This window comes from Gambusia affinis, linkage group LG01 (genome assembly GCF_019740435.1).
Source record: "Gambusia affinis linkage group LG01, SWU_Gaff_1.0, whole genome shotgun sequence".
In the NCBI taxonomy this organism is placed as follows: domain Eukaryota; kingdom Metazoa; phylum Chordata; class Actinopteri; order Cyprinodontiformes; family Poeciliidae; genus Gambusia; species Gambusia affinis.
In genome coordinates, this window is record NC_057868.1 from 31,166,408 (window position 1) to 31,183,933 (window position 17,526).

General features: G+C 39.3%; 1 protein-coding gene across 9 annotated transcripts in view; it reads left to right on the forward strand.

The window, feature by feature from the left end:
* The window catches only part of LOC122832872 (IQ motif and SEC7 domain-containing protein 1-like), a 116,896-nt gene that overhangs the window by 60,038 nt on the left and 39,332 nt on the right, over positions 1-17,526 (forward strand). The window contains exon 1 of one of the 9 annotated variants that reach the window (XM_044120105.1): positions 2,375-3,151. The exons of 6 other annotated variants lie outside the window; for them this stretch is intronic. In XM_044120105.1, the coding sequence (XP_043976040.1) occupies positions 3,075-3,151 (77 nt within the window). In that variant the 5' untranslated portion in view covers positions 2,375-3,074. Of the gene's footprint in view, positions 1-2,374; positions 3,152-9,635; positions 9,724-15,023; positions 15,154-17,526 lie in introns of those variants that run through there. 2 more of the 9 variants (XM_044120148.1, XM_044120088.1) reach the window with 2 other exon arrangements.

The window sequence follows — 17,526 nt, forward strand, 5'->3', positions numbered from 1 at the left end:
ATATAATATTGATTTAGAAAAATAATCTGAAGCTCTTTGGGCACCCCTGATCTAAAGTATGACAAAGTCGGTCCTCGAGGGCCGGCATCCTGCATGTTTTAGATCTCTCCCTGGTTTAGCGCACCTGGATCCAATGTTGGCTCATTAGAAGGCCTAAGAAGAACATTGACAAGCTGAAAAGGTTGTTACTACCACCAGGGAGAGAACTAAAACATGCAGGATGCCGGCCCCTCATGACCGACTTTGGGCACCTCGGCATTAGATGATTAACTCTCACTACAGGCTATTCTGACAGTCAATTTAATGTGCAAGTAGACATGCACATTTTGCATATTTTTAAATGAACCAAGTTAGTTGCACATTCCACACTGTTGTTTTTTTTTCTAAGTACACTGTACTTAATTTTTGAAATTTTGTCCTCGTTGTGCAATACTTTTAATCTTTATTACAAAAATCTCAGACAGTAGACCTATAAGTGGTACGATTAGTGAAGGTTTATCAAGTACCAATCATTTTAAAAAGTCTTAATTGGGACCTCAAGCTGACAACTGGAAGATCCCCGTCTGCCTTAAAACTTTTTAATAAAGTTTCTGTCATATTTTCTTTCTCTAATGTTGAAGCATTGGTAGTAAACTGACTTGTGTCCTGTGGTACTGTAGCTGGCAAAACTTGTGTAGGTGGACCTGTGTGGTGCTGGACGTGGAGAAAATGTCCAATTAACCGGCAGCTTTCAGCTTAGTCACATGCCTGCCATTTTGAGCCACCAAAACAAAAACCGGTTATGCTCTACACACGTTTTCTAATCTCTTTCACTCAAAAGGAAAATTAACTTTTCTTTTCATGCAATATGAATGAAAATGTTCCTGCTCTGACTTTTGAGTGACAGACTCAGCGGGGCTTAAACATGCACTCACCTCTAGAGTTAACATTTTGTTAATTAAAAAGAAAGGAACTAAAAGGTTTCTACTTGAATGAATCATCACAACAGATGACAGACATTGTGATCTTTTGTGCATACAATTTAAAGTGGCTTTTTCTTATAAGTGATTTAATTGTGTTTTATGACTTCTGTATCTCCAGCACGACAGCTCTTTTAAAGATATAATCCAACAATATTCTACTAATACCCTCCATTTGTTTCCAGCAAATACAGGTAGCATAGAGATTTATTTTAACAATGTTATATCATTACATTCTGTAAAACTATAAGGTAGCAATTTCCGTTTTTTATCAAATTGTCATAAGACGGAGATAAGCTGGGTAGCTTGTCAGCTTGACAAGTCCCTCATTCGCCAACTCTACCAAACCAGCAGAGCAACTCAAGAACTCCTTGTTTAATATTGTAATTATAGATTTGTGTTGTTGAGCTTAAAGCACTCTTCTTTATATCCAGGGGTCATAATAATAGCTCACTTAATTTAGCCAGCAAAAATCATTTGCTGACAGCATCTAGATGACTCTTCCTGAGACAGACTTCTTTTTGACAAGACAAATCTTATTTTTTTAGCATCACAATAGGAGTTCATTGCATTCCTACTGTCTTGACTGTATGGAGAGCGACTAAACTGAGGCAGAAGTCCGATGGATAGCACTTAGATTATTAGCATCTCCCTGCTGAAGTTCGCCTTTTACCAGGAGTTGTGTGGATCGACTCATCTGAGCCAACAGCTCGAACTAGCGATTACTCTTAACACACACGCAATGATGCATGTTTGTCTTTCTCCGATTTGAGTATTAGTGCGTCCTCATGTGTGTAAATCCATGAAATCCTCGATGTGTTTGCGGACACTGTGAGTGGCTTGATGAACACTACCCCCTCCCCGCAATCCCCATCCATGCCTGTTTCCCACGGCTTCTGGGTCAGAGTGGCACTGCACCGTGGCACTGCATCCCAGGCAGAGAAAGAACAGGACTTTGCTCGTGTTCAAATGCAAAAACCCTCTTTAACTGGAAAAGAGGGCAGTGAAGCAGTTTCTAAACGCTGCAGCACTTCTGAACCTGTGACTGATGAAGAAGGTTGTCTAGGTTTAAAATGGTGGCTTCTTAGTGCCTTGTAATTAAAATTTGAAATTTAATTGTGGATAAAAATAATATTATTGTGCAAGAATAAACATTAGCCTCGCATTTAGCTGTATTTCTTGCATGAAATGACAAAAGAGTAAAGAATTAAAATCTCTTTTATTTAACCAAAGATCCTGTATGAACTCATGTGGTCCTACAACGTTGCAGCAGCCCCTCCCTATTTAAAGGCCAGCCAATCGCAGGCTGCTCGGCTTCCATTTGAAGCTTCAGTAGTACGGTAGTGTTGCCCAGCAACGGGAGTCGGCACATTTCTCGGAGGTCCTGTGTGGATGGCTGTAGCTGTAACAGGGAGAGGGAGGCAGAGAGAGCAAGACATGGAAAAGCAGGGGAAGGAGAAGGAGAGGAAAGGTTCATGGTTTCAAGGTGAAAATGTCTAGAAGCTCAGAGAAAAAAAGCCCTGTCGGAAAGTTTGTTCTTGCAGCAGGAGGAGATGGATCGGAACAGGGGTTTGGGAACCCCATTCAGTTGTTTCAAACTGAGATGAGGGAGTTTAGGAGACTTTCACACATTCCAGTGCCAATGCCGGCTGGAGGGGCACCAAGCTTTGACCGTAGCGTTACGTCTCAGAGGATCCCAAGACGTGTGGAGAGCCATCCACAGAGGACACACTGACTGACCTGGATAAGATTTAAAATAGAGCCACAGCAGCCAATGTACTGCTTATTTTGGGAGGTGGATCCCAGACATCAATACTGAGTGCAAATCAGTCCACGAGGACTTCTGATCTTTTTTATTTTTATTTTTATTTGGCTCTTAAGGCTGCGACCACGTCCAGGATTGATGTGGTTGTTCAGGGCGGGTTAAAATCTCTCCCTCTGTCATCCAGCGGCAGTGGTGAAGCTGGAGTTTGGAGAGGAGGACGGAGCTGACGTCCATGCTCGGGGTTTTCTGCCTAATAAAAAAATTATGAACAGCCAGCTGTGATTTTGCTGCAGGGATGCCTTGTAATATGGTTGGATACTTTTCTGCCCTGTTGATTCTCTGAACTGAAGATGTGGAAATTCAAAGCTTTTTGCCTGGATTATTGGCACGTGCTGTGTCTGCACCCACACAACAACTTTTACAAGAGGTATGTTTATAAATAGTTGCAGCTGACCATCATCTTTGCCTTGAATGCAGTTAAATTTTTTGTAAGCCTGTCACTGTTTCTGTGTGTGCTAAATTGCCTCCTACACTACATCACTTAAAACAAGAGTGCGATTACTTCATCAGGCTTTTATCAGTGTCTGAGTGAATCTGCTTTGGGCTTTTTTCCACAAACTCTTGGCTTAATAACTTTTTGTTCAACACAACCTAACACTGCATTGAGCAGATAGCATTTCTGTCCATCTCCTTATGTTGACCTCTCGTCTGGTGGACACTCGGTTCTTCATTTTTGACCCTATCTTTGCAGTTTACATCAAATTATTATTTTTTTAATCTGACATGCAAATCATGGGATCATACCAAAAAAATTTTAAGATCTTTTGCCAATGTTTGAATTTGTAAATAGTAACAGAAACAGATGCGCATGCTCAGAATTCTGTTTTTTTCTTTTATCTTTTAAGCTCATCTTTCAAGCTCATCATTTATTTTTTCCCACCTACTGAGCTTATTGCCATGTGTGTGTTAATAGAATATGCTTCTCCATATTCTGTACATATGGCAGTTTGATTTGTTTTGCACAAAGCCTTCAGCTTTTAGTATTTGTAGAAGACATATATCTCAAAAAATTCTCTCTGCTACATTTAAGATTTCTAACGGTGTATCTTTGCGGATGTTTCCTGCGAGCGCTCCCCCCGTCATGCAGATGTTTGATGTCAGGAATGGAGGCGAGCCGCAGTGTGAAATATGTTTGAAATCAAATGCTACTTTATGTCTGTATGCTAATCTCTTCTCACGTTGTTCACACACACACACACACACACCCACACACAGTTTTGATGTCTCATGAACTCGCTCCATAAAATTTCAATCAGAATGCAGTGTGTCCAGGATTTATTAATAATTTAGCATTTTAGCCTCCAGCCTTCAGGGAAACTCCTGTCTGTAGGTTGTGTTGTGCTTCTCTGAATTTGAAATAATCGCTTTGCTGTACTAATCTGACTTTACAAGAACTTCAAAATGTGTATTTTCTCCTATTTTTTTATTGTTTGGATTTTGTGTTCCACACTGCTTTTTACTTTGTTCTTCTGTGAACTTCAGCTACAAATGGTTTACAATGTGCTTTCTACTTAGGAGGCCTTTCTTATTAAAATAAGACCCTTGTATCGACTTCTCGTTCCATCAGGTGGTCGGTTTCGCAAGGTCCCATTCTCGGTCCACACTTGTTTTTCGCTTTGTTTGAATTTAAAGAAACATAATTTTTCATTTCACAATTAAGCTGATAATTCTCTGATTTTTCTCCTTATCAAAACAACTTTGCAGTCCGTCTGAATAACTCACTGGATTGTCTGAATGATTTGAGATCATGAATGGCATAACATAAAAGATAATAAAGCTGGTATAACAAACTTTTTTTTTTTTTTTTTTTTTTGAAAAAGCTAGTTGATATTTTTAAGTTTTTTTTTTTTTTTTTAAACTTTCCCAAACTTCAAAACTGTGGAAAAATTATTGCAACTTGTTCAAAACATTTCAGCTTGACTTCCAAAAGGTAAGTTCAAGTGTGGCTTCTTTTCCGGTTCCCTTCATTTTCATTAAATTTTTAAAATGTGCTTAGTTTGCTTAGTGCTTGGTGCTTAGTTTTAATTAAGACTATTTCAATAAGGATTTTTTTTTTTTTTTGCTTCTGTTCCAAGACCTAAGATCAAATATCCAGTACTATTTTTCTAAACTGAATAGTCTTAATTTAGCATTTATGCTTGTATTATGGGCACATATACATATATATATATATAGAAAATGTGTAACTGTGCTGCCAGCTCTGCTGGTGCAATTTCTTCTTAACTGTATTAACATACACAGTTTATAATTGCACAAGGTAAAGAATGACTCTTTATTGGCTAAATAAACTTTTTACTAAAAAGCTGCTCATTCTATAGACTTTTCAGAATCGAGGAGACTTAGGGTGCAAAGTAGACCTTAGAGCATAAAGGTAAATCAAACTATAGTTTTATAGGGGTGTAAATGTTGCTAAATAGTCTAAAAAGATATCCACATGCCCTGACAAAAGACGTAACCGACAGCTTCCAGTTTAGTATTTTCAAAATAAAAGCTCCTCCAGACTCAATACATAGAACGGACATATTTAATTATTTCTTGCACGGCCCTGTACCAATTGGTCCACAGACTGGTACTGGTTTATGGACCGGTGGTTGGGGACCAGTGCTTTGAATGACCTTTTACTTAGAAAAGCAGAACTTATTTTTATGCCTTAGCTCCGTTGCAGTTGTTTTTGTTATTTATTTATGCTAAAATGCACTGAATTTATATAGCCCTTTTCTATGAATACTGACCACTCAAAGCACTTCAGTTGGGTGACATTTATACACCAATGCAGATTGGGCAACTTGGGGTTAAATGCCTTGCAATGTCGCATCCATAATTGACAGAATGCTGGAAATGAACCATGTGAAATAAACATAATGTTTCTTTCGCAGGTATAGTGCATCACATTATGTTGCAGAGTGCAGTGTTGAAAGAAGAGGGTAAAAAAAACAAAACAACTTCTACAGTGTATTATAAAATGTTAAGACGTTTATGCTTAGAAAACATGTTCTGTACTTTGATCAATTCTATTTTAAACTGTACTACTTCTGCCTACATTCTCTTATTGTGCCATTTCCCTTGCATATATGCATCGACATTTTATGGATACGTTTTGGTGTACTTCTGCTGTTTTCCAACATAGTTATAAATAAGCTTAACTTTGCTTGCAGCTGTCTATGACTCAGTGTTCTCTGGAATTATTTGATTTTTCCACCCAATCTTAGCAGCTCATTATGTGTCTAATTCCGAAGTAACTGGAATATTTTGGTCAGTGGGTGTAACTCATTACGATGCTATGACTGTAGCATAGCGTTGTCTGTGTCCTGAGACTGTGCTGTTTGAGCCAGGTCGGAGAACTAACTGAAAACAGCTTCTCTTAGCTGCTGAACTCGGGTTCACCCTCCCACCCCGCATGGCCTTCCTGCTGGGAATGAAGTGATTGTTGGACCCAGGCCCGGGTATTATCATACACAAGAAGAATCAAAGTTTATTGTGCTTTGTCTTTTGCTTTTAAAGTTTTTACCCCCCCACAAAAAAAAAGAAAGAAAATTGAGTGCAGGGCCTGCCCGTCACTGTTGGGAAGCAAGCATCCTGCAAGAAGCAGCTGAGTGAAAGGATTGCATTGGGCTGAACAGAACGGAACAAGGAGTGTCTGCAGAGGGGAGAACAGGACTGGTGTGTTGGTCAGTGTGGGTGGAGAGCTTTTGTTAAGAAGAGAGATGTTTTTTTTCTTCTTCTTTACATGCTGGTCCTTTACCTTACTTGGTCATCAGACAGATTGCAAGAGCTGCAACTCTGAGCCCAACATAAAGTGGGTCAGGCAGGGCTTCGGAAAGGAAAAGACAGAGCAACTTTTAGCAGTGAAAGAATGAATCTCACTGTGGCTTCGTCTATGGAAAGTGAAACATGTGGGGTGTAATTTGTGGTTGAAGAAGCAGTTTGCACAGACTTTTTTTTTCCTTCTGCTGCTGCTTTTTGGGAGCAGTTACTGCACTTTGAGACTTTTTTTTTTAAAATGGAACTGCCTTTGGGTGCCATGTATGTGTTTTTCTGATGCCACCGTCACATGGAACAAGATGTGGAAGTACTGCATTGCCAGTCGGACTATAAGGTAGGAGAGCATATGGGGAAGAGTGTTGATGGCAGTGGCCTGCGGTCGGAGCACTGGTTGTTTTTCAGTCTGACCGCAACAGTTTGTGCAGATATTTCTGATCAAGTAACATTCCTGTCCATATGCTCACAAGTCCGGTGGTTTCCTCTCTGAAACCACTGGAAATATATTATCAGCCAGCTAAAAAAGGCAGGGAGGAAACAGTGAAGACATGTACAAGTTCTTTCCTGGTACTTTGTCAAGGACATGTCTTTGACTGTAAAGGCATAAAAAATAATCTGGCTTTTCTTTTATTGTCTTCCTTGAGCCTTATTAAAGTTTTATCTTTGGCTTGGAGTAGAGACTTCATCCAAGATGTTCCCTGAAATAAATTTTTTTGAAAGGAACACAGAAACCAGTAAGGAGAAAAGCTTTTCCTTGCTCTGTGTGACATCCCTTTCTCTCTAAATCTAGTGATACGATTATTATTGTTATCAATTTATCTTTTTTTTTTTTTTTTTTTTTTTTGTTAGAATCTGCATTTTTGCTTCTATCAGTCCTGGCTATAGATCTGCAAAAAATATTCACTTGTGCAAGCAAGTTTACTTTTTTTTCTTTCTTAAATATAGATGTAATTTAAGCATTTCTTTTCTTGCTTGGATCAAATGATCTTTTATAACCGATGAATAAAAGGATACACGCAGCGTAGTTTCTAATTATAATGAGTGTAATGAATTACTCATTATGAGATCACTGCAAAATGCAATTAATCAAGCAAATATAAAGAATCAATTCTCTTGGACAAAATTCCAAAACATGCTTCAGTCTGAGGCCTCCACAGTTTCTCAGTTCATGGCAACTGGCACTTAATGAAAAACGGTAAGCCAATGCATCACGGCGAATGATTCAATCCCCAATCTAATTACAAATAGGCTTGTACTAATTAATTAAACATTTAATCACAATTGCTTCAGATAATCAAAGTCAGGCCAAGATAATTTCTCTAAACATCTTTGTTTACTGGAGTTTAAAACAACTGGGTAACGCATACACTCACACATACGCTTGATTGATTTCGAGAGTTTTTGCATTTAAATTGTGTTAACTTATCTATGAATTTGCTCTGTAGGTATTTTCCCACGTAGATCTCCCTGGAGCTTTTATTCATCTCACCCAGTCAGGCACAACATAAACTAAAAAAGACCAACTTTAATTATACTTACTGGTTTGTAAATAGCTGTGAAAGGCAAAACCTACAAGTCAGTCAAAAACCATTTGGGACTTCACAAAACCAATCAGGTGTTGGATGGAGGTATTGCTTTTAGCACCATTGCTTTATAGCAAGGAAGGGTCAGTGGTCAACTCCGGTCCTGTGTGGAGTTTTCTCTTCCTGTGCACACCTGGGTTTTCTCCAGGTACCCGGCACAACACAAATGTAGTACATTGAGGGGTGAGTACCTGCATGTATGGTTTTCTCTCTTGCTGAAATCCTGTATAACCAGAAGACATATAGAGCATATTAATTCTGCATTCAAGAAGAATTTCAGGTACAGTTTTGGTTGGGTACTAAAATGAGGCTGCTGTCGGTAAGTGAGACTTTTGGTTTTGCTCTATGTGCTTTATATGTGCTCAATATTATGAACATTAAAGAACTGTGGATGCAATATTTAGATGGATATTATATTACATTAAATGTCTCGTGTTAATTTCTTGATTATTGTATTTGGCCAGCTAAATGAACACTACTGTAACTCCTCCTAAAGTCCCTGCAAAAAGTATGTCTTTCTCTGATGAGATGCTTCATATCATCTCCGCTGAGTTCTCTTGATGCAAACGCTGAGTCCAGCCACCTCTTGCTAGAAGGGTCCTATGAGCCACGTGTGTTTGTAATTTCAATCTTTCAGTCATAATCTTTTTTCTTTTTTTTTCATTGGTGAGGATAGGAATGTAGACAATTAAATGAAATGTCAGCAGATAAATCAGTGGAAGCAGCACCAGAATTCCTGCAGAAAAAGAAACAATCCATCTATGCATGCACTGCTCCATCCTACTATCCATCATGAATGAGGCAGAGTGCAAGATAATTGGACTCCTCCACTTGAGGCAGAGATTGACCACTGACCTGGATGAAGCAGGTCACCTCTTTCTGTTTGAAAACAGCAACCAGGATGTTAAAGTTATAAGGGAGTTGCCTCTCATTTGTCTTTTGTTTGGGAGATTTGGCAAGAGCTGGGAGTAAAAAATGGCTTTCATTACAGTGTGAGAAGATAGAAGTCTGTCTATTAGTCTTTGAAATAGGAATTGTTGTTAAATGAGATGTTTATCTTGCGTTTTGCTTCCTTGACATTGTCAACCTCGCCATGTTTGATGAACACCCTGTAGGTGTCTCCAGGAGTTAGTTTTAGCAAATCTCTAGTGTTCAATTTAGTTTTTGTGCTCTTAACTTATCAGCTACCACTAAAACTTAGTTGTGATTTCCATAAACAGCAGTGGTAAAGTTAAATAAACACTGTTTGAACGCTGCAGCCAGTGACGACTGATGGTAAGTGGAAACATCATCCTGTTGGATGGCTGACATATTACAATAACAGCGCTATGCGCAAATATGCATGAATACATCATGAAACCTTTAGCTGTGACACTTTAGACGCCAGGGTGCATTTGATCTGGCTGCTTCAGTCGTCTCAGTGACAAACACGAGCCAGTGTTGAGTTTCAAGAGCGCAATGACGAGAGCATTACTTATTCAACGGTGCTTGCTCGTCCCGTTGTGAATATCCAAGAAACTGAGCAGCAAAAAGAAAACTCTGACAAGAACCGGGATGTTAAAGCACCTCTTGGCAGCCTCACAGTGCTTCAAATAAGGTAAAATAACTTAGGTGTGATTTTAACTGAGTGTGACTTGATTAGAAATAAAATGAGAGCAGGCTCTGACCTTGTGTTGGTTTCTTTGCCTTAGTGTGCTGGCTTTAAGACAACTTACAAATTTTTTGGGGAGAGGTTTGAGAGGAACTGTTATAATGGAAATGTACTAACCTGCCAACTCGCAGTTCCACTGTGGTGAGTGGAGGGGAGGAGGGAGGGAAAAAAAGCCTCGGAGGTGGAAAAGCTGAGACGTGTCTCAAATCGACGCCATGTTCAGCTCTGAAATATTACCTTGGTGTTGGTCAGCTTCCAGTTAGACATGACTGAAATGTTGACCATGTTAAAGGCTTTACCATTTGTTGTTAAACATCAGATTGGATCCTGCTTAAAAAAATATTTAGGCATGAATCTATTTGTCACCCCAGGTAAGGCGTTCATAGTCTATTCAGCACATTTCCATTCACTTGTTGACAAACATTGTTTTTTGTGCTCATGCTTCAGCGTTATGCTCCATTAGTAGAGGCTGCCATTTGAGTAACTGTATATCAGTAAATATACCTGAGAACTGAAGTTGCACTGACCTTTCGGCTAATTTTAGGACAAAGTGTAATATTTCCTTATAAATAGACAATGTACAACACTTGCACTGCACAGAAATAATATGCAATAAGTGATACAACTATCATATGCAATAGAGTGGATCCCTGGTATTCATGAGATTGGGACTCTAACTGTCCATGAATAACTAAAATGTATTAATAATTGAGACTCCTTTTTAAAAAATTCTTTCAGTTGTTTATTTCAATAGTTCAAGCATCAAAAATGCCATATTGTATATTAATATTAACAGTTGAAACCATCTTGGTACTAGCACAGAAACTAATATCTACAGTCTTTGGTGTAGAACCAGTCAGCACCATGGGAAATGAATGGCACTCCTGGAGCAACTATTATTTATACTTCTAGAATAGACAAAGGACATAGCCACTTAAACGGAGCACTGGCGCCCTTATTGTTTTCTGTTGAGCCTTCCTGTTATCTGCTGAAAGTCTCACTCTCTTACCATTTGTTAATCTGAAAGATTACCAAACATCTCGAGTTTACTTTCCTTTTAAATGACTTCTGAAGATGTGTGCTTTAATTGACTTCCTTTTAAAAACCTGCTTGAAGTTTGAATGTTATACCCTCATCAAAACTGCCACACTTTAAGTGTGATATGAGAGTGCTTACATGTGCGGCTTTGATTGATCCGATTTTTCAGCGTTGATCATGACTAATTAAGAAAACAAACCAATTTCAGTTACCTGCAGACTTCTATAGTTATCCATCTCTATGGAGCCTTTCATATAGATATATATATATCTATACAGAGATCTACACTTAAGCTGCAGTCTCTGTCTACAACCACTGAATATTTTATATGCATGTCTCTCCCAGAGGGACACAAGCAGAGTGTGAGAGGTGATTCTCTTTCCCTTTTTTGTAATTTTGTTTAAGGGTTATGATTTTTCTAAAATAGTTTGTAGCCTTTAGCACCGATAATGTGTGCATATAAATGAATCGCAGGAGAACAAACTACATCCATCACTTTCTTTTCACCTGTCATGACTGCAAGGCTGAACCATTATGGGGGAAGGTATTTGGGAACACTGCTTCTGGTGCATGCTTGAGCTGTGAAGCGTTTGAAATGCTAATCATCCGAGGAGGCTTGTTTGTTTACTTTAATGCACAAGAACGCCACCCTCTCAACAGAGTACATTTTTATGTCGTATTCATTCCCCCACCATTCCCCTCATCATCGAGGTGTCTGATCAGAAAAATGCACATGAATATAAATGATTCATTCTGAAATATTGGCATCTTTCTGTTTTGTTCCCCAGTACTGTTTTTATTTTTGTAGACACACTGTATGATTAAAGATGAGCAAAAAGATATTTCGCCTCTGCTCTTTTTGATCAGTGGACTGTGACGGCTCAGAAACACGGGCACCATCTCTTTCTGAGAGCTTTATTCTTTTTTTTTTTTTTTTTTTTGCTGTTATTTTACTTTTGATGACATGTTCTTTTTGCATCTCCTCTCTGTGCCTGCTTGGAGAATAATGAGGCTCGTTGCTGCATTAACTTATGTAATGGCGAGCAAGCAGAGGGCTGAGATAGGGGGAAGGTGGGGAGTCAAAGAGGAGGGGGGGGGGAGAAGAAGAATGATGAGCTCATGCTGCTGCACTGCAGCTTTTATAGACACTCTGCACCTTTTGGCTTCATGCCATATGTTGTTATGCATATTCAGGTCCATTTATCCAATTTCCTTTAATGTTCAGTAATTGTTTGATTGATGATTTACATGAATCTGGTTACTCAAACAAAAAATTTCTAGCGGAATGTGAAGCTCTACAGGCAAGTTTTCCATTCAGTTTATGTATTAATAATTCTGAAAGGCCTTGAAAGATATTATATGTGATGCCGTCTTTTACCTGCATTACTGATGATGCAGAGACGATGCTCAGCCATGATCAAACTGAGCCAGCATAGCTCTGCAATCACTTTTAGGTTCACCAACTCTTTTTTTTATGTGACAAATAAGTCCCTCATTATCTGGCACACATTTTGATTTATGTGTGAAAAGTGCAAAGAGAAGCAGGGTCAGGTGATAGGTGTCTGTAATAGTGACACAAGAGCTATGCCACTTGGTTTAATGGCACTTTTTTTCTATTAAACAGAGTGCTCCTTCATCAGGCCTTTCAGCTACGTCTCATCCTGGCCTGGAGAACAAATGGATAATAAATTGTTTGCCAATGATTTAAGTATTACAAAATTATAGTTCGCAGTCCTCTGCATCACACTATGCCTTGATAAAATATTCATGGCCCTTGAGGTCTGTCACACTTTGTCGTGTTTTAACCACAAACTTTTATGCCATACCAACATAAAGAAGTGGATAGCTGTGGGTTGGTAGGGAAAGGATATAATTTTCTCTTTTTATGGTCAGCTGTTACATTTAGTTTAGTCAGATGAACATTTCTTGGAAGGTTGCAGTTCTGATGTAATCTAGATTTTCAGATTATGGAATTAACAATTTGGGATAATATTTCTGCTTCAAATGTCTCCAAAATTGTCTCTTTCTTGTCTCTTGTGTTCATTGGTCAACATTAAGTTTTTTTTTTTCATTAACATTCTCCAACAAAAGAGTGAATGTAATGCTTCTCAAAATATTCATAAACTTGATTTTTATTTTTTTTTACCAGTTAGCTAACTTCTGTCAGTAGTTGTTTGCACATGACTTCATTTAGGGACATCAGAGTAAAGAGGACTGATTAAGTCCATATGTGTGCCACACTTGTAATTTTTCTTTGTGAGATTTTGAAAAGGATGCATTCTGTTCCTGGCGTGTCATTTATTTACTTCTTTATGTTGGTTGAAATGACTATTTTCTCTAGAATAATACTCGGTCAGGAGCAGTTTTGTTTTTCTCTGCCTTGCATTGTGTGGGCTCATTACTTGGAAAAATAGCACTTGTCTGTTCTTCAGAGTGAAATAGCAGAGCTGTCAGGGGGCTGAGACTTTGACTGGTAAACAGTCATTAAACTTAAATGTTTATCCTTACTGGATTTACAGCTGGAGGCTGTGTGTAGATGGAAGCAGATGTTCTTGTGTGAATGCATGTGAACATATCTGTATCTGCTGTTCAGTGAATGGTGGGTCTGCTGTAGCTGTTGCCTTGACAACTAGCCTTGGATTTGAGCACGTGCAGTTGTGATAAATCCTGCTCCCAGTCAATGAGCCTTTATCCACAGAGATGTAGATACCTGCATCATTCAGGTTCCCACAGTCACCTGATTCCTCCTCAGAGACACTCCACTTCTCATGCATCCTGCAAAATTGCAACTATACTTTGGATTACAGAGCAATTAGTATTAATGTATTTTTAAGTTTTCTTCAGAAATTAAATAATCCCTTTTGTTCAGTGTAACCCCAACAAGGCTTGAAATCACGGAGTTATGAACTGGTTTGTACTGAAGCAAAACTTTCTGCAGTTTAAATGAGCTCCTCTGCAGTCCTCAACCCATTTTATTGTTGTTTTACCTTGTTTTTTCTCTTTTTCTCTCTCTCCTCCCAGTTCTGCTCTGTTTTATATCATCTTGTTTTCCTGCCTCCTCTCAATCAAGATGAATGAGTCCATTCTATCGGTCATTTTATCCTGAAGCCCTGCCAGTTCTTGTGTGCGCTGTGCAGTAGTGCCATCTGTTGGCAGAGACACATCAGGGCAGGGAGCAGCTCCAAAGCCTCCAAACAAATCTCTTGTGTCTTATTGAGGCCTTATGTCAATAAGCCTCCTTTTGAAAGCCTATCTTCAGTTACAAGCCATCAAAGTTATGAGACTGCTAGTGGCCAGTTTTTTGAACAATTCAGGCATTCTGCTGCCAGTGGCTTGAATGCGTAGAGTCAAGAAATAAAACATTGGGGGGATTTTTTTTTTTTTTTTAAAAAGGAAGAATTTCTGTTTGGGTCATAAGAGGAGGAAAGGAAAACAAATTAAGGCAGATGGGGGCTCTTGCCTTGTCAGGTGTCCTACGGTGGCTGCAGCAGCCGGATGGGCCCATCTGCTGGCTTTTGTCCCGGATAGCTGCTATTGAGTTTCTGTGCCAATGATTGCATAACTGTTTTAATACAAGAATGTTCATGCCTGGCAGCAACTACATCTTTTATAAGTTAGTAGTTTGTGATTTTAATTCACAAGGGAGTTTTTTTGGGGGGAGGGTTCAGTTTTTATTTTTAGAGGATTCGACTTCCAAATAGGTTTAAATGTACCAGTATATATTTGTTTCTGAGCTTCTACCCAAAGTGAAACTAAAGCCTTGTTTCCCTTAAATTTAAAGATATTGCTATGTAAGTGCAGTTCAGAGTGTACTCTCGCTGTCTGCTTGAGAGCTAAGTTTTCCCCTTCGGCCACACCATGTGTCCTAAAGAGGAAAGGAAAGAGGGAGAAACAATTAGTGACCTTGCAGAGCTGCAACACGCAGGCTCCAAACCCGTTCCAGCCGAGCCACAGGCATCACAGCCACTAAAGCCGCTGACCACACAGAGGGGCAGAGGGAGGTTTGAAGGCGAGCAGAAAACTAATTGTAAAAATGGGAGAGATGGAAAATAATGGGACATATTCAACGGCAGAGTGAGGCTGTGGGCGACACAGCTGAATGAGGCAGGGGGAGGGAGCGGGGAGCACAAATAGCCGCCTCTTTTTCTTTGACGCTTAGGGGAATGTGCTGATTTGCAGAAAGTAAACCGGTCCGATAGTGGTTCCCTTTCTCGCATGCCTGACAGAGGCAGGCTAGCTTTCCAGTCACCACGGTCACCTTACCTGTCTGTAGCTTATTACCAGAGCCTGGATCTGGTTTCACGTTGCACAGACCAACCCAGAGGCAGATGTGGGGAGGTAGGTGGGCTCTACGTTGAGTGTGTGATCTCTCCAGCTGTAAAGCAAAGCCTTCCTATATATTCTGCAGCGTTAGCAGCAGCTGTTTGCATTGTTCATCTCTGCAGGTATATGACAGGCTGGCATGCTGCATGTTGAAACAGTAATTACCAACAAGTTCGATGAATGGAAATGTCATTAATGAAGCATATCAACGTTGTGGGAGGGATTAATTTAATGTTTGTTTGTTTTTAAATGACTTTTGTGGTACACTGGACTTTTCATTCTTTTATATTATTTACCCTTTTCAGCTAATAATATGGTTATTGAATGAATAATTGTTGGTTTGTGTTTGCATGAGGCTGACACATTTTTTAGAATTTAAGGCAGATTTCAGATATGTCAACCCAGTTGGCAGTTTATTGATGCCCTGCTTAGCTGGATTTATTTTATTTGCTTTATGCAAAAGGTCAAAAACATCTTAAATACATATTTGAAATATTATATCTTAAAAATGTTTGCTTCTTTGGCTGCTTGATTCCTGAAATGAGAGCAACAATGAAGCCAGCTATCAGAATTGAACCCCACCTGGGTTATTGTCCTAAAGATGAGAAGATGCACATCATTAGGCCATATGAGATTAAAAGCAACAAAGACCTCAAATTTAATGCACTTTAAGTATTAACTTCTCTTACTCTTGCTATGAGAAATTAGCCTTCCTGTTATTCTTTCCTCAGTAATAACATTTACACTGAAGAGTGTTGTTGTTAACTTAACTGATGATAATTACTATTACTTTTTCACTAATAAAAAAAAATGTCAAATGGCTTGTACTTGTATAGAATTTCATTAAGTCCAGAGGATCCTAAAGTGCTTCACACTACTTTCAGTCATTCGTCCTGTTCACAGCCTTATGGTGGCAAGCTGCTGGACAGTAGCCACAGCTGCCTTGGCACGACCGGGCATTCTGAGCACCACCAGCAGGTAAAGTGTCTTGCCCAAGGACACAACGACAGAGGCAGTCAGAGTGAGAATCAAACTGGCAACCCACTGTTTATCTTTTACCACCATCAGATTTCTGCCTGACCCAGTCAAGCAAAAGAAAGTCTCCTGATACTGGCTGTTATCTGATTTCTCTATGGTTTTCCCTAGTTTGCTGATTTCCTATAAACAGCAGGAACTTAATGAGTTGTGTCCCTCTGGCAGCACATCCCTGATGGTCGTTTGTTACCATGATGCACCCTATTGATGTTTTCCAGTGCAGCCCATAGCTGGACCTTTAACTCTGTAGACGCTTGCTTTGTCCAACCCAACTTCCTCCCATTAGTCGGATTAGTAAAATAAATGGCTTTGTGAGGACATCATTAGAATCTATTAGCTGCTCAAATTATGAAATTGTTTCTACCTCATTGGTCTTGCTGAACAGTGGAGCAGTGGTTAGAGGATACATAGCTGCACTGTGCTGAACACACCCATGCGCATGTTGTGGCTCATCCCTTTTCTTTCTGTCCTCCTCTCAGTTGGTTTCATTCTAACCCATCTTCAACATGGCAGATGTGTAGTTGCTGTTCTGCATTTCATAGTACAACAGATAAAAGAAAATACCCTACAGGGACAAATGGTGCCTGCTTCGAATCTCTGGAGCAATTCACTATACAAACTTGCCTGGTGCTTCATTGTGAAGTGGCAAACGCAGTGACCGGGCTTTTCAGCTTATTATTCTGCTTTGGACATGGCAAAAATAACCTCCCAAAGCTGCTTCAACACAATGCACTGAAGAGCGTGTTTCCTGAATACATTTAGTTTATACTGAACAGATGTTTGTGCATTTGTACAGGAGGTCAGGTGTGTGTTATTCTGACCCATCACACTCACAAAAGCCCTCCTGTGGAACTCGGAGCGCTTAGTTTTGAAAACATGTGTGGATTATGAGTAAAAAGGATCTCATCCCTTTTTCAGGGTTGCTCTGAGCTTGTAAATCCCTCACTCTGATGCTGCTCCTTTCAGCTGTCACCGCAAGCTTGTGGTGGTATGCTGCACGGTTTACACAAAGTTTAAGTAAGGCAGTTGACCTTATTTACGCAATGGATTTGTTAGACAGCAGGGATGATAGTATATCTTGAAAACTGACAATAACTAAAATATGCTTCCATCAAAACAGTGTATCACTGTCTGAATATTAAATTTGCTTTTAATAGCATTTTTCCCAATAGGGTTTTTAAGTTAAAATTTGAAATGTAATGTGAGTAGAAGGGACCAGGTATAAAAAAAACGAAGTGTAGTTGCATTACTGTATAAAGAATATATATTACAATCAGGGATGGCAATGTCTTAAAACACAACATGTGTTTTAAGACATTAAAACACAACATGTGTTTTAAGACATTAAAACCC